At 40.7% G+C, this 22,700-nt stretch overlaps 1 protein-coding gene across 2 annotated transcripts in view; it reads right to left on the reverse strand.

Annotated features, from left to right (window-relative positions):
* MRC1 (mannose receptor C-type 1) overlaps nucleotides 1–22,700 on the reverse strand; it is a 122,714-nt gene that overhangs the window by 66,194 nt on the left and 33,820 nt on the right. For both annotated transcript variants that reach the window (XM_063452502.1, XM_063452501.1), the window contains exons 5-10: nucleotides 21,675–21,788; nucleotides 8,933–9,079; nucleotides 7,461–7,643; nucleotides 5,267–5,424; nucleotides 4,736–4,849; nucleotides 1,219–1,334 (exon numbers count right to left, since the gene is read on the reverse strand). In XM_063452502.1, coding sequence (XP_063308572.1) covers nucleotides 1,219–1,334; nucleotides 4,736–4,849; nucleotides 5,267–5,424; nucleotides 7,461–7,643; nucleotides 8,933–9,079; nucleotides 21,675–21,788 — 832 coding nt within the window. The remainder of the gene's footprint in view (nucleotides 1–1,218; nucleotides 1,335–4,735; nucleotides 4,850–5,266; nucleotides 5,425–7,460; nucleotides 7,644–8,932; nucleotides 9,080–21,674; nucleotides 21,789–22,700) is intronic.

Below are 22,700 nucleotides of genomic sequence, written 5' to 3' on the forward strand. Positions count from 1 at the left end.
TAGACCTTTGGCCCCTAATTCCTCCCTTATTTGCTTGCTCAAATATTTTTTTTTATCAGACTGTCTTTCCTGTTGAGTAACATCTCTTGAAAGCTAGATTAGTTGTATGTATGGAATCAGCAGGTTTTTAAATGCCAGATAACAGCTAATTGTGGAAACAAAAAAACAAAATACCTAAAATATACACTGTCTGCGAGTTTGCATTTTGATTATCTGTCATTTTCAGCTGTACAAAAACATTGAGCGAAATTCCACAAAGCAGATAGCAATTTGTAAATCTTGAAAAATATTGCAGATTATAAGTGTACACAACTAAGAGAAGAAAGGGGGGGGGGGGGAGTGGGAGTCTCATTCTCTAAACTAATGTTTAGATACTGGAGTGCAAGAGTTTGTAAAGAATACAATTGTGGCGCCTCTTTGTGATTATAATTACTATACTATAAAGTATTTTGGGGTTTGCTTTTCAAATTCTTTTTCAAAATATAAGAATAGGAAAAAATATATCAAATATATATAATATATCAATAAATAAGAAAAAAATATCAAAATATTTTTCAAAATATTAAATCATTTGAATAGTTTATACCAAAATATTAAATCGAGGCCTTACAGTTAAAAAACAAAGTTAAGATAATTAAAATGCTTATCATTGCAACATTTTGGCATTTTGGTTTATGTCTGTCTTCATACCAAAATGAAGCGATACACTCTACATCAGCACGCATCAGTTTAGAGTTTCACCTTCAACCAATTGTTGACAGAATAGACCAAGCTTTCTAAGGGTGTGTTAGGGTACATTTATTGTAGCTACTCTGGGTGACATTTTGTCTCAAACGAGGCATTCTGAAACCTCACACATCGATAAACATCTCACGTTTTAAAGGTACAAGGCATCATTTGATGATGTAAATTACAAATCAATAAGGAATTACATTAAGTGCAAGTAAATAGAATCATATTACGTTGTTTTAGGAAAAAAATGTTATGGAATACTGATGTTTATAAAAGAAAAAATACAAAGCCAAGAGACAAAATATATGCAGCAATGACAACTAAACAGTAGGTCATTAGATGACAAATTATAGAAAACTTTAGGATTGGGTATTCGAAAGCATTCCTTACTACAACACAGCTTTTGAATGCCTGATCTAGTCTGTTTGTCAGGCTACCAAAATAAATGATACCTGTGAATTGGCAAATTCAAATGATACACAGTACCTGTCCTCAACAGTCATGAGATATGCTGAATTCTGCTGGCAGGTTCTATTGGCATCTGAAAATGATTCTGCTGAGTTACTGATTAGATAACAATAGAAGCCATGTCTTTTCCAGCCCTGTGAACATACAAGTACATTGTGTTTATACAATCTTTTTTTTTTCCCAGAAATTGTTTTGCCTACAAGGAAATTAACTATTTTGCAGATATTTGTGCTCAAATTTGATAAATGGATTTAAACACCACCTAAACCAGAGAATGATTAACATTCCACAAGACCTTACGCAGATTACCGGTTTGGGCCACCCCTTTATTCTTCACATAGGAATGCAGTTTTGGGCCAAGGAAATGTATGCTTCTGGAACCCCTGTCTAACCTTCCACACTCCAGATGTGTGGACCATATCTCCCCAGCATAATGGCTGAAAGAACATTTTGGGAAATGTAGTCAAAACATCTGGAGTGCCGAAGGCAGCCACCCCCAACCTAGGTTTTCCTAAACACATATACTGCTCAATATTTGAAACACATTTACAGTGGTATTCATCCGCGTGTGCTTGGGGAGCTTAGTGTAGAAATATCCATAGCACTGTTTTAACATTTTTCAGGATTATTTTCTTTCAGAAATTGTACCAGAGGATTAGAGAAAAGCAGATGTGGTGCCTACATTTAAAAAGGGTTCAAAACCTCAAGTCAGAAACTACAGATCTGTGAGCTTAGCATCTGTGGTTGGGAAATTCAATAATTAGTTTAGAACAAGAATATCATTAGCAGAAATCAACATGGTTTTATGAAAGACAGGTAATGCCAAACTAACTTAATTGCATTCTATGAAGTTAGTAGAAACATAGATCAGGGTGATCCGGCAGATGTGATCTACTTGGATTTTGCAAAGGCATTTGATACCATTCTACACAAAATGTTTCTAGTGAAACTGAAATCACTTGATTTAAATGCAAAATCGTGTTATTGGATAGAACACTGGTTTAAAGATAGAGTGCAGAGAGTAGTTGTAAATTAAAAAAATTCAGATTGGACAAAAGTGTAAGTGGAGTGCTTCAGGGGTCTGTTCATAAGTGATCTTGAAGTGGGCATTGAAAGTCATTTGTCAGCGTTTGCAGATGACACAAAACTAGGTAAGAAAATACAGTCTAAACATGATATAACTTCGCCACAGAGGGATTTGGAAATATTGGGGGACTGGGCAGGCAAGTGGCAGATGAGATTCAACAAAGATAAATGTAAAGTCATGCATTTATGAATAAGGAACCCATAAGCCACTTATACATTAAATAGAGTTGAGTTAGGCATAACATTAAATGAAAAGGACTTGGGAACAAATATAGATGATAAATCTGACAACAGTATGCAATGGCGATCTGCCCTTGCAAAAGCAAGAACGGTGCTTTCGTGTATAAAAGGGGTATTGATTCACATGATCAGAATATAATGTTTCCTCTTTACAAGTCAATGGTAATATGCGTGTGCGTGTGCAATTTTGGCATCATTTTTAAAGAAGGATATTGTAGAACTATATATAAAAAGTGCTACAAAAACTAGAAAGGGGGAGGGAAAACATTAGTTATGAGGAAAGGCTAGGAAAACTGGAATTGTTTTATTTAGAAAAAAAAAAGGCGCACTGGAGGGGATATGATTGCAATATACAAATATATACAGGGTTAGTACAAACCACTATGAGAGGTCACCCATTAAAACTTGAAAAAAGGCTTTTTTTTGCTTACAGCAGAGGAAAAGGTTCTTTACAGTAAGAACAATAAAGATGTGAAATTCTCTGCCTAAAAAGGTTGTGTTATCAGATGCTTTTTTGCATAAACAGAATATTCAAGTGTATAATTAAATGTATGTTATTGATCCAATGAGAATTCTGATTGCCATTATGGTTTCATCGCTGATGATACTAAGATATGTAACAGGGTTGATGTTCCAGGAGGCATTAGCCAAATGGCAAATGATTTAGGTAAACTAGAAAAATGGTCAGAGTTGTGGCAGCTGACATTTAATGTGGATAAGTGCAAGATAATGCATCTTGGACATAAAAACCCAAGGGCAGAATACAGAATATTTGATAGAGTCCTAACCTCAACATCTGAGGAAAGGGATTTAGGGGTAATTATTTCTGATGACTTAAAGGTAGGCAGACAATGTAATAGAGCAGCAGGAAATGCTAGCAGAATGCTTGGTTGTATAGGGAGAGGTATTAACAGTAGAAAGAGGGAAGTGCTCATGCCATTGTACAGAACACTGGTGAGACCTCACTTGGAGTATTGTACGCAGTACTGGAGACCGTATCTCCAGAAGGATATTGATACTTTGGAGAGAGTTCAGAGAAGGGCTACTAAACTAGTTCATGGATTGCAGGATAAAACTTACCAGGAAAGGTTAAAGGATCTTAACATGTATAGCTTGGAGGAAAGACGAGACAGGGGGGATATGATAGAAACATTTAAATACATAGGGAATAAACACAGTAAAGGAGGAGACTATATTTAAAAGAAGAAAAACTACCACAACAAGAGGACATAGTCTAAAATTAGAGGGGCAAAGGTTTAAAAATAACATCAGGAAGTATTACTTTACAGAGAGGGTAGTGGATGCATGGAATAGCCTTCCAGCTGAAGTGGTAGAGGTTAACACAGTAAAGGAGTTTAAGCATGCGTGGGATAGGCATAAGGCTATCCTAACTATAAGATAAGGCCAGGGACTAATGAAAGTATTTAGAAAATTGGGCAGACTAGATGGGCCGAATGGTTCTTATCACATTCTATGTTTCTATGTTTCTTTCCTTTTTGGAAATACCACAATTGTTGTTTTTTTGCCTTCTTTGGATCAACAGCATACAAGAATGGGCTTCAGTGTTCAACTTGATGGACTTTAGTCTTTTTCCAATCTAGGCAACTATGTTAGGCTTCAGAGCTTCTTGCAGGCTGCAAAGGCAGCAGACAATTCCCTGTATAGCAGAGATGCTGGGTATTATGCACCTACAGGTTCCTTAAAGGATTACTCCAACGCCCATGACCACTTATGCTTTTTTTTTTATTCTTTATTTTCTTTGTGCAAGGATAGAACACATCAGGCTTCCAATGCACTTCTGCTTTTTGAAGTGGTCATGGTGAAAGGAATCCGGCTGTCCCTATAGACTGTAAACTCGTTTGAGCAGGGTCCTCTTCAACCTATCGTTCCTGTAAGTTTTCTTGTAATTGTCCTATTTATAGTTACATCCCCCCTCTCATAATATTGTAAAGCGCTATGGAATCTGTTGGCGCTATATAACTGGCGATAATGAATGAATGTGCAGTTTTTCTGCTTTAAACACTGCACACAGAGAGTTATTTGCACATTTGTGCCGGTAACTAGTTACACCCCTGGCACATGTGATGGCCCGGAACTCTCTGCCAAATGCAAATACTGTGAATACTTTCATGAGCTGCGTCCACCTATGTATTCCATATAAAGGCTGGTCATTTGTTTAAAGAGTTACTAAGAGTACAATGTATTTTACCTTCTTACAGCCTTCTTCAACAGCAATCGCTTGATCAGGATCTACAGGTAATGGTTTCCTCTTACAGATGTATTGAAGCTTACTTTCACATATTTCATCTGACCAATGGCCTTCCTGTACAGGTGAAAATAAACCATTATATAAAAAATAACTTTGCTATAAATATTTTAAAAGTCATACCGTTCAAAAAAATTAAAAATGCATTTTCTATCAAACAGGAATAAAGTTAATTCTTATCAGCCAATGATAACAAATTCCGAGACATTCCAATTGTAAATAATCAATATGTTTAATTTAGATCTATTCATAACACATTCAAATCACACACTCCCTTTAAAATAATACACACATACTCTGCATTTTAAGAGAAAGTTTCATTTTATTCTACACAGTGGAATAAAAGTTACATTTTAAATATAATAATGATGGAAGGTTACATCATACGTTATATTACACCAAATCGTTTTCAGGTGAAATGGGATGAAAAACAAGCAAAGCAAAAAATAGAAACAAAAACACGACACAACATACCTTCGGATCTAGACTAACACAGTCCTCCTCTCTGTTGTTTAGATGAGATGGCTCACCCCTGCGCCACACAGTGTAGGTGACAGGTGTTCCATCACTCCACTCAAAATACAACTGAATCTTCAGATCATTCAGCCCAATCCAAGCCCGATTTCCTGAATCTGAATGATAAGGCAATTGGATACATGAAAATATATCATGGCCGCATGTTGCTACTCCTGAACTTCAGTACACATATATCCTAACACAAACGTCCTTAACTTTTCTTTGACAGGGACCAAATCATTTATAACATTAGATGTCAAGAGGGTCTCTGTTGCACTGGGAAAGGCAGTTGCCTAGTGCCTCACTAATAGTGTATGTTACATCATCCGAGACACTATAAAATAGCAGAAAGTCACGGTTTTGTGTGCAGGCCCACAGGAATAAAAACACTTTCCCATTATGTCAATTCAAATTGTCCCAATATCTCAATTTCAATTATAATTGTTCTTAAACACACTCAAAGGGGGAAATGTAAGATTTCAGCAAAGCTCAACGGGAACAAAAAGGAGCACTTTGAGAGAACAGGGAGTTTTTAGGAGGAAACATCTGGGACATTTAGATCCATCAAATGATGCTGCTCTGTCACATTTAAACATTTTCACATTAGAATTTGAAGTTAGTTGCTATTGTGTCAATGTTTTAACACCTTATGACTCTTTTCTCCTAATCTCTTGTAGCTAAGATATTGGACCCTACAAATCGCCAAATTTAGACACAAACAAGACCAGACTTGGACACAGTAAAACATATCTGCATAAGATCCCTACAGTGATTTATTTATGGAAAAGGAGATTTGTGTTACACAAGCCCAGATCTTTATAGCAGTTCAGTCATAGTTCTGAGCTCAGCCAAGGTGCAGGCCTTTGCCCTATCCCACTAGACATGTTACTAATTTTTCCCCAAATGGTTTTACAGGAAATTAACAGACAAATGATATAAAATAAACAGGCTGTGGTGTAGACAGATGACAAAATGAATTTAAAAGCAATAAAAGGGCACAAATGGAACATTTTAGGGAAAATTTGAGAATAAAATATGGGAAAAATGTACAGGGACAGAAGTGTGGGTGCTGCTTTTCTTATCTGTTTATTTTACTATGGGGACCACATGACACAGATATTAGAGAAATTATTACTATATTCCTTGAAAATATTGATAGTGTATCACGTAAGCCCATGAGAAAATCAGAGAGCAGTGTCCATGGGACATTACATACACAGTGTTTCAGAAGGCAGCAAGCAGAAAAGAGGTGACCTCATAAAGTGTATAGACAGAGAGGAGACCTCATTCATGTACTGTCAGACATGTGCCCTCATTCAGTGTACTGGCAGAGAGGTGACCTCATTCACTGTATCAGTGTATAGACAGAGAGGTGACCTTATTCACTGTATCAGTGTTTAGACAGAGAGGGGACCTCATTCAGTGTGTCAGTGTATAGACAGAGAGGTGACCTCATTCAGTGTGTCAGTGTATAGACAGAGAGGTGATCTCATTCAGTGAGGTGACCTCATTCCGTGTATAGACAGAGAGGTGACCTCATTCAGTGTGTCAGTGTATAGACAGAGAGGTGACCTCATTCAGTGAGGTGACCTCATTCAGTGTACTGGCAGAGAGGTGACCTCATTCAGTGTATAGACAGAGAGGTGACCTCATTCAGTGAGGTGACCTCATTCAGTGTTTAGACAGAGAGGTGACCTCATTCAGTGAGGTGACCTCATTCAGTGTACTGGCATAGAGGTGACCTATTAAATATATAGACAGAGAGGTGACATCATTCAGTGAGGTGACCTCATTCAGTGGGTTGACAGAGAGGTGACCTCATTCAGTGTACTGCAGAGAGGTGACCTATTAAGAGTATAGACAGAAAGGTGACCTCATTCAGTGAGGTGACCTCATTCAGTGTACTGCAGAGAGGTGACCTATTAAGTGTATAGACAGAGAGGTGACCTCATTCAGTGAGGTGACCTCATTCAGTGTATAGACAGAGAGGTGATCTCATTCAGTTAGGTGACCTCATTCAGTGTATAGACAGAGAGGTGACCTCATTCAGTGTATAGACAGAGAGGTGATATCATTCAGTGAGGTGACCTCATTCAGTGTAAAGGCAGAGATGTGACTTCATTCAGAGTACAGGCAGGGTATGGTTACTTACGGAATTCAAATTGTGAAATTATAAAACTTAATTCTTCAACGTTGTGAATACTTGCTAGATCTCCTTCTTCCTTTCTACATGAAGATAAAGCATCCTTCCAGATCTTAGCCTCTTTTTTCAAAGAATAGCATTGTCCTGCATATGATATCCATGATGGAGGACATGAGACTGGAATATTTGGCTCTGCAACAATATGTAAGATTATATGATGAACATGAAAAAGAGTTTAGGGTAATGCTTTGGTCTCCAAATTCCCCACATGTAAATCTGATTGATCATTTCTGTGATGTGCTGGAACAACAAATTCATGGAGGCCCCACCTGCAACATGCAGGACTTAAAACATCTGATGCTAATGTCTTGATGCCAGATAGAACAAGACACATTCAGAGGTCTTCTGGAGTCCATGCCTTAATGCATCAGAGCTGTTTTGACAGCAGAAGAAGAACCTACACGACATTAGGCAGGTGTTTTTAATGTTGCTGATCAGTGTACATTTAAAATAGTATATGAAGTTGAATAATTACTGTATATTTTAAGGAATTTTTTCCATGTTCCTATACAAAGTCATGACACCATTTTGCGGCAGAGACTTCTAAATTACAATCATTAGACTTCTAAAATACAATCCCATTCCTAACGTGTATACGATGTCTGGAACTGATCCCAATTCTGGTTTTAGCTGGTGGGCACAACAGTAACCTGACAAAATTACACATACTGCAAAAAGATAGCATTGAATGATGGAATTACAGTCTTCTCTAATAAAGTATTAAGTAAATTATATTAATGCGTAGAATGAAAGTTGTCATGAGTTCAAACAGCCCTGATATGGCCGGTACAGTCTTGGATTTTGGGTTCCTTTACTGTCACTGGTACTTCTGCTGCTCTGGGTAACCTATTTATCGACTGACAACTTGCTTCCTGGATAGTAGTCAATCAATATTGGTAGGTATGACATGTTATTAATCACAGTGATATTTCACCTTCAACAGCTATAGCTGATTTTTTTTCTCTTTGAGAAATGACTAGGTTTACAGTTGTGCTTATGTTTGGGCCAAAATGCTTGCCACATTTCAACTAAGCATTCACAGGTTTGCTTTTAATTGATTGCCGCAAAACTGACATAAATACATTTGAAACCACCTCCCCCTCCCCCCAAAATGTAATCACTGCTCCATACGGCCAGCACTATCGGCCAAGGGCACACATATTACACAAAGTTCTGCCCCCCAAATTGAAGTGAGTGCAGTTTTTAATTTTCATTCCACATTTATTCCATATCCAGCTTGACGCAAGTTAAAAATACTTGGATTGGAGGACAAAACTTGCCCAGGCTTCCTTTTAACCAGAGCCAGACGCAGACATTTGCCCAAAAATTCAGGAGTTTATTCAACATTTTCGTCATAATTTTGCAATTCACTACAAGTGCTAAAAAAATAAATAAATAAGCCCCACCATTACTGTTCTTACCAGAGGGGAATACAAATGTGTTTGATGTAATGTTTCCTTTCTTACAAATGTATCCCAGTTGCTGTCCACAATCCCTGTTTTCCCACTTGCCGTTCTTCATAGAGTTTAATATGACACAATTTTTTCCAGGTTCAACTGTAGGATTTCCTGGGCAGCAATAGAAAATAAAAAATTAATTAGCATGTTATCTAATATCTAAGTAATCTAAGTAAAATTCACTTAAAAATTAGTTATCATTTTTTTTTTAGAGAATAACATTCAAGGTCAAAGTAGATAAATAGGGGGCATATATCATTGACAATGTTTTCCAGTTCAGTTAGTTATTATGTCCTTGAATTCACTAACTATTTTAAATTCCTGACAATATACAATTTAGTGAATAACCTTGTAAGAATTCAGCATGTTCTTTTAATATCCAATTTTTTAGCACCAGTTGAATAACCAACATGTTAAATCTGTTGTGCACAAGTACCTGTGCTATATGTGATATTTGTAGTACAATATACGGATAAACATAAATTAATTATAATCAAATAATCGAAACATGTTTTTTATTCTATTTTACTTTAACTGTGTATGAACAATGGTAACAGAACAAAGTGACAAAAGAAAAAAAAAACACTTCCATAAAAAAAAAGTAAATATGGTTTATAAAAATACGCTTGTAAAGTAAAAAAACAAAACACTAGATAACCAAAATTTTATCCTTATCATAACAATTAATCCTTTAAGGGGTTAAGGGAAATTGCCATTTGCCAAGATATTTCACATTTTATTTACTAATCCCTTGTAGTTAGCAAATATGTGTTTGGAAGCAAGAATAAAAAATGAAAAACTAAAATTACAAGCAGAAATCCACATAGGTTTATTTACATAACTGGGTGCCTCCATCTTGGCTCCCTATCTATTATTGTTACATATGTCTCCCCTTTTTTTCAGTGAACATCGTGGAAGGGGGAAGAGCAAAAACAATATTTCTTTTTCCTCCTTATTTGCATAGTGTGCCATGACTGTGCCTGAAATGGACTAGATTACAAACATCACTTACTAAATCTTTAATGTACATTTTTATTAAAATGGTGTATTGAATGAAAAAAAAGGTTGACACACATTATAGTTACATTTTCAGTGTTTTGTTTAATGTTGTAATTTCCAGAGAAGGGACATCTCCCCTTTAATTACATAGCATCAACACATGCGACAACACTAGATAAATTAATTGTCAGTTTAATAAAACTCAGTGTGGCTCAAGTAGTAAAAAATGATCTGCCTGTCAGGATACAGTTGGAAAAATTGAGAAAATGATAGGAGAGATAAAAGGTAGATATTAGAGTGTGTAGAAGACTAGTGTCATAAATGACTAAAACATTGTTGCTGTTACAGGAATATCGGCATAAATGTTGAAGAATGTTCTAGTGATGTGATGTGGAGTAGCTCAGGAAAAAGTCCTCAATGTGAAAGAGAAAGTATCTAATTGGAAGTGGAGAGTTTGCGTTCATGACAAGAATGTATGGGTGGAATAACCAGGTATTCAGTACTAAAAGCAGAATATAAGAGGAAGCAGAGATTTTGAGACAATGATAAGTGACTCACTAGGAACGTGCTTATAGAAGATTGCCCATATTTTCCTTGTCTGAAATGGATCAGTCTGTATTATTGGTGGAATGAGAAAAAAATGTAAGAACATTGCAGATTGGAGTAATGTACACAGGTCCGACATGGGGAAAAAGGGAGAAAGGGGTCATTCATCAAGACTAATTAGTTAGCGATATATAAAGCTAAGGAGGTGCAAGAAACAGCCTGGAGGATGAGGAACTATTGGAAGAACGTAAAATAATTAGTTCTATTTTAGAGAGGCAGCACATCAGAAGGGATTGCATGACATTACAGAGAGGAAGTTAGGAATATCAGAGTGACACATCAGGAGGGGTAAATGTGGGCTTGTTGACATAGGTAGAACTGGAATAGAAACCAAATGACAGTTATGGCATTATGTGTGAAGCCAAGATGACCCATGCTTTTCACTTGATGGACACCAAAGGAGAGTAGATCGAAGATCGTGAATTACCATAAAAGCTGACAGATTTTATGATGAAAGAATGGGATTTAGATCAGAACTGCATGAATGAATGCAATGGAATTATTTCAAGGCACCAAGGAAAAGGTACTTTTTTAGAATGTTTAATAGTGAGCCAGTAGAGATACATTATTACGGCTAACTTAGTAAATGTAGTGTAGTCCAAACTGAGACCAAAGATGGTCAATAAGATTGTTTAATTATAACTTAAAGGGGAATAGTGGGGAAAATGACCCTTATTTGTAATGCATCATTTAGTGATTAATGAAATAAATCTAATGTAAAAATGTTTAAATAAAACAAAAATAATAATAAAAAAAATAATATAATAATCATTTAATCAGAAAGATACTCTCTATAGAAGCTACGGAAAATAAATATTCTCCAACATTAGAACTACTAAATTATACAGATCGATCCAACACCCCTATAGCTTTTAAAAATTGGGAGAGAGATTTCGGCACCAAAGTTCACTTCAACTTATAGTGCCTTGCATTTCTTAAAGTCAAAAAATATGTTCATTGTTTAAATATATTGGAAAACTTTATTAAAGTTAGCTATAGATGGTATATGGTCCCAAGGAGGTTAAACAAAATATCCCAGAGCAATCCTCCTAATTGTTGGAGATGTTTTAATCTAGACGGCTCTATGATACACATATGGCGGAATTGCCCTAGAATCCGATCATTATGGGACCTTACATTTAAACTAATAACTGTGATAGGTAATGCCGTTTGACTTTTACACCTAAAGTAGCCTTATTACACATTTATGATATTAAGCTAGACAAAAAAAACGAAATACTAGTTACCCATTGCCTTATGGCGACCAAGCTTTTGATTGCAAAAGCATGGAAAAAAACGGACATTCCAAATATACACCAATTAAAGAGTCAAATTTTGAACCAATTGGAGATGGAAAAGGGAGTGATCTGGTATAATGTTTATAAAAAAAATATACTAGGAGAGTTATATGCTACCCTTATTGAAGATATAAATCATATAGAAGGATAAAAATAATAAAAATCAAGAGGATGGAACTACAGCGTAAAGCAAAACATATTACTAGTGAAAGGAGAAGGAAGAAAAAAAGGGAAAAAGGAATGTAAATAAGTGTATATTAAATATCATAACCGCTATATTCGCTTAAAAATATGATGAGTAAAGAATCATAAATATGATGAGTAAAGAATAAAAATCTTTTTATTTGTTCACCGTACAGCAACAAGTGTCTTAGGCTCGCAGGCCAGTAAGAAAGAACATCTGGTACAATATATTTTAGAACTGGTAACGAACAAGTTATCATGACATAACAGTGTATAAAGTGTTGCATAAGTACTGTACAGCATTTTTTTTTTTTTTTTTTTCTGTTTGTTTTCATTTTTCGTTTGTTGTTGTGTTTTAGGTTTTTGAAAAGGAGTAGGATATCATATAAATTAGCAAGGTAACAGTAATTATAGGGCTCATAGGCTTCAAATAAACATTCGTGGTTACATAGTATGTCTGTATCTTATATCTTTCAGTTTATAATTCAACATTTTTTTTTTTTTTTTTTTTTTCCCCCAACAGATTGTGCTTGTTAATACCTTCGATATGTGTAAGATGCAGTGTCCTTTTATATGAGTGTATAGTGTGTGTATGTCAAGGTTGTAGCGTGTGTAAGTAAACAAAAATAGTGCTTTCCCACAGGTGGGGTATTTCATCTCACATCTGAGTACCTTTTTGCCCCTCCGAGTAGAGTGTACATGATGAAGTCTATGTGAGGTGTCTTTATTTGTAGGTAGTGAGGAAGATCAGATTGTTGGTAGGCGATATGATAGGTGGGTTGTGGTGGTGTTCATGTCAGCGTCCCCCTCCGGATCCCCGCGATGCGGCCCCCACGGCAAGCGACCCCATCGTCCCAGTGAGGGAAGGCCTTGTTCGCTCGGGCTACTCATCCCCAGCGCCAGATTGGGTGTGTGGGAGACCATGCCCGAGATCTAATGTTGAGGGTACTATTCTCGTGGGTATTCCCTCGGTATAAGGGTGTTTGAGTATCCGGCATTGTGAACGTGCTGTGTTATGTTCTAATGTTCAACCTCATTTCCCCCTCCCTCATGTTAGGCTGTGTTTTATTTAGTGTCCTCTGGCTTTGTAAATGAACCATGGTTGCCATAGCTCCGCGTGCCTAGTCTCTCGGCCCGCCAGGGATGCCTGCAGTGCCTCCGCCAGTTGTATGTCTCCGACCCTATGGCGCCACTCCTCCACCGTGGGGACTTCCACACGTTTCCAGTACAGAGGTATAAGGGCCTTGGCTGCGTTCAATAAGTGTCTGAGTATGGACTTCTTATATCTAGATATGGACTGAGAGGTGATATGGAGGAGAGCCAGTTCTTTAGACCACTCTGTATCATCCCCTAGGACCACTTTAATTTCTGTCCTAATTTGTTCCCAGTATGGTATAATGGTATTACAATCCCACCACAGGTGAACCACCGTCCCCCTTTCCTCCTGGCATCTCCAGCATGTTGGGGACACCTCCGGGAATATTCTGTGTAAGGCGACTGGCGTTCTGTACCACATGGAGATCAGTTTATAATTGACCTCCTGGTAGTGGGAACTGGAGGAGCTTTTGTGTTGCCACAAGAGTGCTTTGTCCCACTGCGATGTTGATATGGTTTCTCCCAGTTGGTCTTCCCATCGTCTCTTGAAGGTGTGGTTATTTGCGGTGGTACTGACTATTAAGTGCTGGTAGAGCTGTGAGACTGCTTTGTCGAGTTGCGCTCCACGATGGCATATATCCTCGAACCAGGTGAGTTCTCTATGTAGCTGTTCTTTGAGTGGAAGCGATTCATAATAATGTGTCAGCTGCATATGTCGGAGGGATGCCATTGGTGTAAGAGGTCTATCCGCCAACAGTGCGCGCAGGGGCTGTAACGTTCCTTCTTTAAGCACAGTGTATATCGGGATGTAGTCCCTTGCTTCCAGGAATATCCAAGCCCGGGCCGGGACACCTCCCCCTATACCCGCGTTAGGTGTAATGGGGATCAGGGGGCTAGGGATCGGGGAGACCTGTGTGGTTTTCCTTATCTTCCCCCACGTCACCAGTGTTTGAGTCACTGGGTTCCCCGTTCCCCCGTCATTGTGACGTCTCGATCCTCCTTGCCACACTGCTGCCTCAAGTTTAGCTTTCGAGTCTCCTCTGTCCAAAGTCACCCATAGTTTTGGGGAGTCGTTGGAGTGCCATTCTAGAATGCGCTGCATCGTGGTTGCTTGATGGTATCGTTGGAAATCTGGGAGTGCCAGCCCTCCTTCTCGTCTAGGTAGGCATAGAATTTCGTGTCGTAGTCTGGATGTTTCTCCCCTCCAGACGTACCGTATGATAGCCGATTTTAGGGTGGAAAAGAAGATAGGCGGTGGTGCCAGCGGGATTGTTTGAAACAGATAGAGGATTCTCGGTAGTACATTCATTTTAAGTACGGCAATTCGACCATGCCATGTAATGTGCGGATATCTCCAATTGTCGAGATCTCTGGTTACCTGTTGGAGGATGTGTGCGAAATTATATCGGTACAGCTCTTGGGGGTTCGTAGTTATCCAGACACCGAGGTATTTCATCTTCCCTACGCACCATCGGAACGGGAAGGTGGCTCCCATGTCTGTATATTCTCCTGTTGGGAAGGTCAAGTTGAGTACCTCACATTTTGAAAGGTTCAGCTTGAACCCCGATATTCTCCCAAATTTTTCAAATTCCAGGAGTAGGCATGGGATCGTGATCCGTGGGTTAGATATAAAAAAAAGGAGGTCATCCGCGTAAGCGGCTACCTTGTGCTCTGTGTCCTTCCATGTGTATCCCGTGATATCTGGGTTCTGTCGGATCGCCTGTAGCAACGGCTCCAGTGTCATTGCGAATAAGAGTGGTGACAGGGGACATCCCTGTCTCGTTCCGTTGTTTATCGCAAAGCTAGGTGTCAGGGCCCCATTCACTCGGACCGTTGCTCGGGGCGAATCGTACAGCGCCGATATCCATGTCAGCATGTTTTGTCCAAGTCCCATGGCTCGCAGCGTGTCCAGCATGTATGACCAGTTGACGCGGTCAAAAGCTTTTTCAGCATCTGTGGAAAGTAGGAAAATCTTATCCCGTGACTCCCGGGCTCTGTGTTGTATAGAGAAGAGGCGTAGGGTGCTGTCACGGGCCTCTCTCCCTGGTATGAACCCCGTCTGATCCGCGTGGATCAGACTCGGTAGCACACGTTGTATCCTGGTTGCGAGTACTTTAGTGAGTAGTTTCGTGTCTACGTTTAATAGGGATATTGGACGGTAACTGCTGCACTGTTCGGGGTCTTTTCCGGGCTTGAGTAACACTGTGATGGTAGCTGTCAGAGATTCTGGTCCAAATCGTTGCCCCTCGGTGATGGTGTTGACCGCAGTCGTCAGTCTCGGCAGGAGGATGGAAGAAAAGCGTTTGTAATATCCTGTGGAGAAGCCGTCAGGTCCTGGAGCTTTGCCCAATTTGGTGCGCTTCAGGGCCGCCGCCATCTCCTCGATACTAACCGGGTCGTCCAGTATGTTAGCTGCCTCCCTTGTCACTGTTCGGCTTACGGTGTTACGCAGGTAGTCGTGTATAGATGTGTTGTTATTTTGCGTCGGTGGCATAACTCCGGGGCCAGGTAGGTTGTATAAGGTGTGGTAAAATCGACGGAATTCCTTTGCGATGTCGTCTGGGTGTTGGGATGAATTCCCTGTCGGTAGTCGTATCTTGTGCACCCGTGTGCGGGGGGTGTCGCCTTTCAGGATGCGGGCCAGGTATTTGCCACCTTTGTTTGCGTGGATATAAAAAAAATTTTTTGAGCGTTGTAGAGATCGGTGGTGTCTTTTCGTGATTAGGTCCCTGAGTCGGTGTCGGGCCTCTGTTAAGTCCCTTTGTACGTCGGCACTTTGAGTTTCTTTGTGTTGGAGTTCCAACCTCGAGATGGTAGCATATAGGTCCGTCATTTCCCTCAGGATTGCCTTTTTCTTGCGTGAGGCGATTTTGATGAGTGTGCCACGTATGGTGCACTTGTGGGCTTCCCACAGTGTGATTGGTGAAATGTCCGCCACATCATTTTCTTGAAAGTATAGGTCGAGAGCTTGCGTAATTTCCCCTTTCACCTCCGGGTCCTGGAGCAGGGACTCGTTTAAGCGCCAAGTCCATTGTGCCGGCTTGAACATCGGCGATTCCAGTTCCACTGTCACCGGGCCATGGTCAGACCATGTAGCGGGTTCTATGGCGGCCTTCCGTAATCTGGGCAATCCTTCCTGTTGAAGTAACAGGTAGTCAATTCGCGAGTAGCGTCCATGGAGTGCGGAGTAATGAGTGTAGTCTTTAGTATCTGGGTTGAGCGTTCTCCAACAGTCTACTAGCCCCAGGTCGTCCATCGACTTACGTATTGAGTGAAGGCTAGATCGTGGTATATGGCTGTGCCCTGTGGAGGTGTCTATGTGGGGTTCTAGGGGGGTGTTAAGGTCCCCCCCCAGGATGAGTGAGCCCTCGGAGAATTCCCGCAGCTTGTTCAATGTTCTTCGGATGAAGCGTGCCTGGTTCTTATTGGGCACATAGATGGATGCTAAGGTGTAAAGCTTGCCTGCAATGGTGCCTTTGAGGAAGAGAAATCTCCCTTGTGTGCCTGTCATCTTACCTAGTTCTTTAAAGTCCAGTTCGGCTGCGAGTAGTATTGCAACTCCGGCTCTGCGGGCCGTGGGGTGATTGCCAAAGGAGTTGTTAGGGAAGTGTCGGTTTCGGAGTTTGGGTGCGGAGCCCTCAAGGAAATGGGTCTCTTGGAGCATTGCCACTGAGATCCGTTTCGTATGTAATTCCCGCAGTAGGTGAGTGCGTCGTTCTGGGACGTTTAGGCCCCGACAGTTGAGAGTCATGACATTGAGCGGGGCACCGAGGTACGCCATATGCACACCACCGAGGTAGCCCGGTCGCGCGGAGACACCAGCACCTGTCTTTTAGCTATTGTTATCAGTAGGCCTAATCGTGTCTCCGTATAGTTTCCCGGGGTTCTATGTGTTGCGCGTGCGTGGTGTAGCAGGTTATGTCGTGTTACTCCTTTGCGTGTATTGTAGTCCCTGGCTATATCTGTGTAGCAATAATTCGTGGGTCTCTCGAGTGTGCGGACTTTTACGTGTTATCTGGGTAGGAGATGTTGGGATTAGGTAGGGTGCCGGGTTCGGTGAGCTCACCCGCCCGTGGGCCGCACCGCAGGGCAAGGGAGAGGTAGACGCCGGTGTGTTAAGTGTGGAGTGTAAGGTGTAAGGTGGGTGTAGTGGGAAGGTTAAGAAAATGGGGTTGTTAGGTCCCCAGATAGAGGTGATCCCCACAGTGGGAAGGGAGAGTGGTCACCTCGGTCCCCCTTCAGGAGAAGGGGGGTATAGTCGTGCGACGGCAGGAGTTGCCTAGGCCCACTCCAGTAACCAGACCAGGAGTTGGGGTCCCGGGGAGCTCCGCCGTTGTATTCTATGCACGGCCTGTCGTAGGGGTAGGCGGCCTCGCCCCGATCCGATACGGATCCAAAGTATGTGTGTGGTATGTGGTTCGTATCAACTAACTCCCCACCGCCAGCATCACAGCCTAGTGCTGTGAGGAACACATGGCATGGTATGGAACAAAGAAAACATGAATAGCAACATATAAACATTTCAACATAGCAATATTATTAAACATGTGGCATAATTCAAGTCACTTCCCCTCCCCGTCTCCCCTCCACCCATCCCACATCTATCCCCGCAATGGATGTACATTTAACGAGTATCAGGCAATGCGTATAAGGTACAATCAATGGTATCACCTCCACGTGTGTCTGTATAAGTAATAAGTAGCATTATTCCTCGACATTGTTGTAGTCATATACCCCCTAGAGCCCCTCTCCCCCCCTTACATCATGTTGCGGGGTGTAGCATGCGGTATAGGTACATGTCCCTGCTAGTATACCCTGGTATTACAGATGTTGCAACAGAATGAGTGTGTGCATAACCTTTGAAATGTGAGCTGTGTGCGGCCTATGTGTAGGTAACATGACTTTAAGCGTGTCAGTAAGTTGAACACCTAATGTTGTGTGAGTGTGGACGTGACACCCTGTACCGTAAGTCCATCGTGAGCATCTTTCGATTAGACGGTGCAGTGTGGGGGTTCAGAGTTTTGTTCAATGCAGAGGTGTGCGGTTCTCACAACGGAGTCCTGTTTTGTAGGGTTAGAAACAGTCACACGTGCATGGGGCCGTTCTTCCTGGTGTATCTGCTTTCCAGGGGCTGGTTCGGTGCACCATTCAACAAGTGTGTCGCAGTGTCCATATTTTCCGTAGTTGGTGGGTTCTGTGTCCTTTGGTCTGAGAGTTGGTATTGAACGTGTTCTCACTTATGTCCGTGTGGGCATATAACAATTACCACCCATATCCAGCGAGTTGGCGCAACGAAGGGAAATTGTGACCTGTCTTTGTGAGGGGTAGTCCCCTAGGGTTCCAATGTCCGCGGCTAGTCCATAAATTTCAAGGGGGTGGTGGGTACGTGGGTATCCAGGGGAATGCAGAATTTGGGATGGGTATTTAGGGAGGCGGTGAGCATACTCATTATTCTGGTGCCTCTGGGTTGTTGCGTCTGCGTCTCGCTAGGCCCCGGGGCGAACCACCTCCACGCCTCCGTGGCGCTCCCCTTTGAAGTTGGGGTCTCCCTCCCAATGGGCCCAGGACCCAGTCCGGGACCGAGATGTTCGGTAAGTCCATTTCCTCGAGGAATCTGGGGATCTCTTCTGGCCACTGAATGGAGGCCCAGCCATTCTGGTGTCTGGCCATCAAGGCAAATGGGAAACCCCATCTATAGGCGATATTTCGTTCTTGTAAGGCTGCCGTGATGGGTTTTAAAGCCCTCCTGGCCTCTAAGGTGATGGGCGAGAGGTCGTTAAATATTGAGACCAGTGCCCCTCGATGGTTCCAGGTAGGTTGAGCTCTAGCTGCTTTCATGATGGCTTCTTTGTCACGGAACGAGCTGAGGCAGCATATGATATCCCTTGGGCTGTCCTCTAGGGATCTGGGGCGCAATGCTCTGTGTGCACGGTCGTATTTGAAGGTGTGAGGAGCTTGCTCACCCATGATCAGACGGAAGAGATCATTCAGGGTGTGTTCGACATTTTCCTCTCCTTCAGCTTCAGGGACTCCACGTACTCTGATATTGCTCCTCCGTCCCCTGTTGTCTAAGTCTTCCACTGTCCTCCTCATGTGCAACAGCATTTCTCCCTGGCGTGCAAGGGCTGTGTCAGTTGCCTGCAGTCTTGTGGATTGGGCCTCCTGTGTGTGCTCAATAGTCTGAATGCGGCCTGCTTGTGCTGCAACCTCTGATCTGATACCTGCAATTTCCGCACGTAAAGCATCTTGTATGGATGTGGTGTGAATTAAGAGGTCTGCCTTAGTCACCATTGCTGCAGCCATCGAGCGGATCTCTTCCCCAAGCCCATCCAGGGTAGTGCCACGCGGTCCGCTCGTGGGGGGTGATGTCGGCGCCATATTGGATCCGCACGCTTCCCCACTTACTTCGGTGTGGGTTTGGAGGAAGCCGTCCATCGGTCCATGAGTGTGTCCGGACTGGGAGCCCCTCGGGGTCTGAGGGGTATCGGTGCGGCGATTTCGTCCCATGTGTGCCGTTTATTGCTAGTTTTAAGGCTGTGTTTTGTGCTGGCGGAGCGGAGCTCACTCTCTATGCGTCCATCTCGGTCAGAGCTCAGGCCACGCCCCGAGTAAAGAGTTAACCCAATCTATGTTTCAGTGTTCGTAGAAGTTTGAATGAATGTGAGATAATCAAAGGATAGACACATTACTGAGAATAAGAAAGTTTGTATTGATGGTTTTAAAAATGCACTAAAACAGGGTTATATATTATAGATATTAACCCCTTCCCGCCGTTACGGCGTTCTATGCCGTCCTGCTTTAAGTGGGCTTTAAAGCCGTTGTGGCGGCATAGAACGCCGTAACGGCTTTGAGCCCTGGAGCGCCCCGTATACTTACCTTACCGGCGCTCCGCTTTGTGACTAAGTGGCTACTAAAAAAGTCTAAAGATACCCCACTTTCAATACCTTTGGTTGTCTACTTTTTCAAACGGTATGCCATTATGGGGGTAATTCTCATTCCTGGGCTACCACACCGTCTCAAAGGTAACATTACCAATCTGGAAAATTTCTATTTGAAAATGGAACGTTCTATATTTGACCCTGTAACTTTCCAAAACACCATAACACCTGTTAATGGGGGTACTGTTGTACTCGTGAGACATCGCTGATTACAAATACGTGCATTTTTTTGCAGTAAAACCTAACAGTATTATGACATTCACAGCTAAAATGTCAGACGGAAATACAAATTTGAAAAAAAAATCTTATTTTCTCACATTTTTTTTTACATTTTATTCATAATGAATTATGTTCCATATATGAATAGTTAATGATGAATTAAAGCCCTGTTTCTACTGAACAAAATGATATATAATAAGTGTGGGTGCATATAATATAAAAGAGGGGAACTACGGGTGAACAGACATATAGCGCAAATTCCAGTTTTTGTTTACGTTTTGTTTTGATCAGAACGTGCACTATTGACTCCGTCCTGAAGGCGTTAATTCTAGGATAAAGTTATCAAAGTCATAATATATCAATAACCTGTGTAATTGTTTAAATGAAATTTGAAGAAAATTAGTAACAACGGTACAATGTAATGCAATGTAAAGATATTTGAATACGAATAAGATATCTTTCTGCGATTACGGTATGATTTTTTGATCCTAATTAGAATCAATGTTTTTCTTTTTATGTCTATTTGTATAAAATGTTTTAAGAAATTTTTTTCAATAAAAACAAATTACAATAATTAAAACAAAAATAATAATTATCCAAACATCCTGAAACTACAAAGCTCAGATAAGCTTCCAACAGATGCTTCTTTCACAATCAGGAGTCTGTCATTCTAATCTATTGGGTGTTATATTCCCCTATAAACCCAGCAGAGATGTATGGGATAAATAGCTCATACCTCAGTAGATATATAAAATACATTCACCTCGAGACTTGATAACAGCCCATTCTGTAAACTGAAATAGTGAAAGGAAACTCCACATCCCAAACACAAAAATAAATAAATCACCATTCAGTTGATCTACCCCAAATGAAAACATTCATGCATTTAATGATGTGTTTTTTTCACTGGGGTTAAATCTAAAAACAGCTTGCAAAATCTGCAGATTTCTTGTCTGCAGCCTTTGCAAGACCTCCCCGTGTAACTCCACCCCGACTTTCTGTGGCTATCCACAGACTTCCCAATGCGGTTTAATGAGAAGTCTTTACTTGCTGTCAGCGATTGCTGCCTCTTGAATTTAGCTCCACTGAGCTAACCAAACCAGGAAGCAACAGGACCGTTGTAGCAGGATTAAATTTATAAAAGTGAAAATTTCTAGTGAAAAAAAAAAAAAAGAGCACACATGAAATGCTTTGTGTTTTTGGAGTGTTCCTTTCACTACCTTGTTATGAGATAAGCATTTCTCTCTTTAACCCAGCACTTTTGCCAAAATCTCAAAAAGTTATATCAGATCTACGAATGTTGTAGACTACATGCCCCTTGATTCCTTGTTAGTTCTTATTACATATTCTTAACTAAGTCCAACTTACCTGGAACCCAATTAAGATATCTAAAAGGGCTTCTACTGCTCCATTGCCATCCCGCATTGAAGTTTAAACTGTTAAGACCCGTCCAGAAGACAACATTTGCAGTGTTTGTTAATCCTAGGAGAGAAGGAGAAAATAAATTCAGATTCTTATGAAACAGAATTTAACCCCGTAAGGACAAAACTTCTGAAATAAAAGGGAATCATGACATGTCACACATGTCATGTGTCCTTAAGGTGTTAAAGCAGATGTGATTTCCATGGATTTTAAAAATGAGGCAAGACAATTAATAATCCCATGCTGCAAGGCGGCATGATTTATTTTGGCGTTACCATTGGGCACAAGGAAACTAGTTGGTGCTTTTGTTGCACACAAACTTTAAAAGATTCGGAGTCTATTTCCTTTGGCAATTAATATGAGGCTTATTGTTATAGCAATGGAGTGTGACAAAACAGGACAAGGCTATGTAGTTTCCCAAAGAAAATAATTTACCTTTTACGAAAAAGTAAGAAAAAAAAAAATCTCTAGCTATGCACAGAACATCTGAGCTGGTCTTAAACCTATTAACCCTCTTTTTACTACCCCCACAAAGTTACAATTCCACTGCTTTTTAGGCAAGTTGAAAAGTGGAAATGTCCATTAATTATTAAATGCATCAATTTGAGACAAGTATTACCCTGGCCCTGTTCCTCGATAAGACCTTTGTTAATGAAAATGTAGAGATAGCACAATAAAAAACACCACATTTGTCTTTTTTCTAAGAAATTCACATTTATATTTTTCAAAATTTAATGTATTCATGAAGATTTGGAACTTTGCTTACTTTTCTACAGAACTACAGTAACTGCTATATATTTAAATAGGTAATAATAATAATCAGTGAATAACTAGCAATAAACTCAGTAATTGATGGGCTGAGGGACATGGACACCCATCTAATATTTCTTGGGTGCTTCAGACAGACTGCCCTGATAACCAGGGAACGTAAGGCATGTGTTCTTCCTATTCACTCTGCATTGGGTGTGTTAA

This window comes from Pelobates fuscus, chromosome 4 (genome assembly GCF_036172605.1).
Source record: "Pelobates fuscus isolate aPelFus1 chromosome 4, aPelFus1.pri, whole genome shotgun sequence".
NCBI classification, from domain to species: Eukaryota; Metazoa; Chordata; class Amphibia; order Anura; family Pelobatidae; genus Pelobates; species Pelobates fuscus.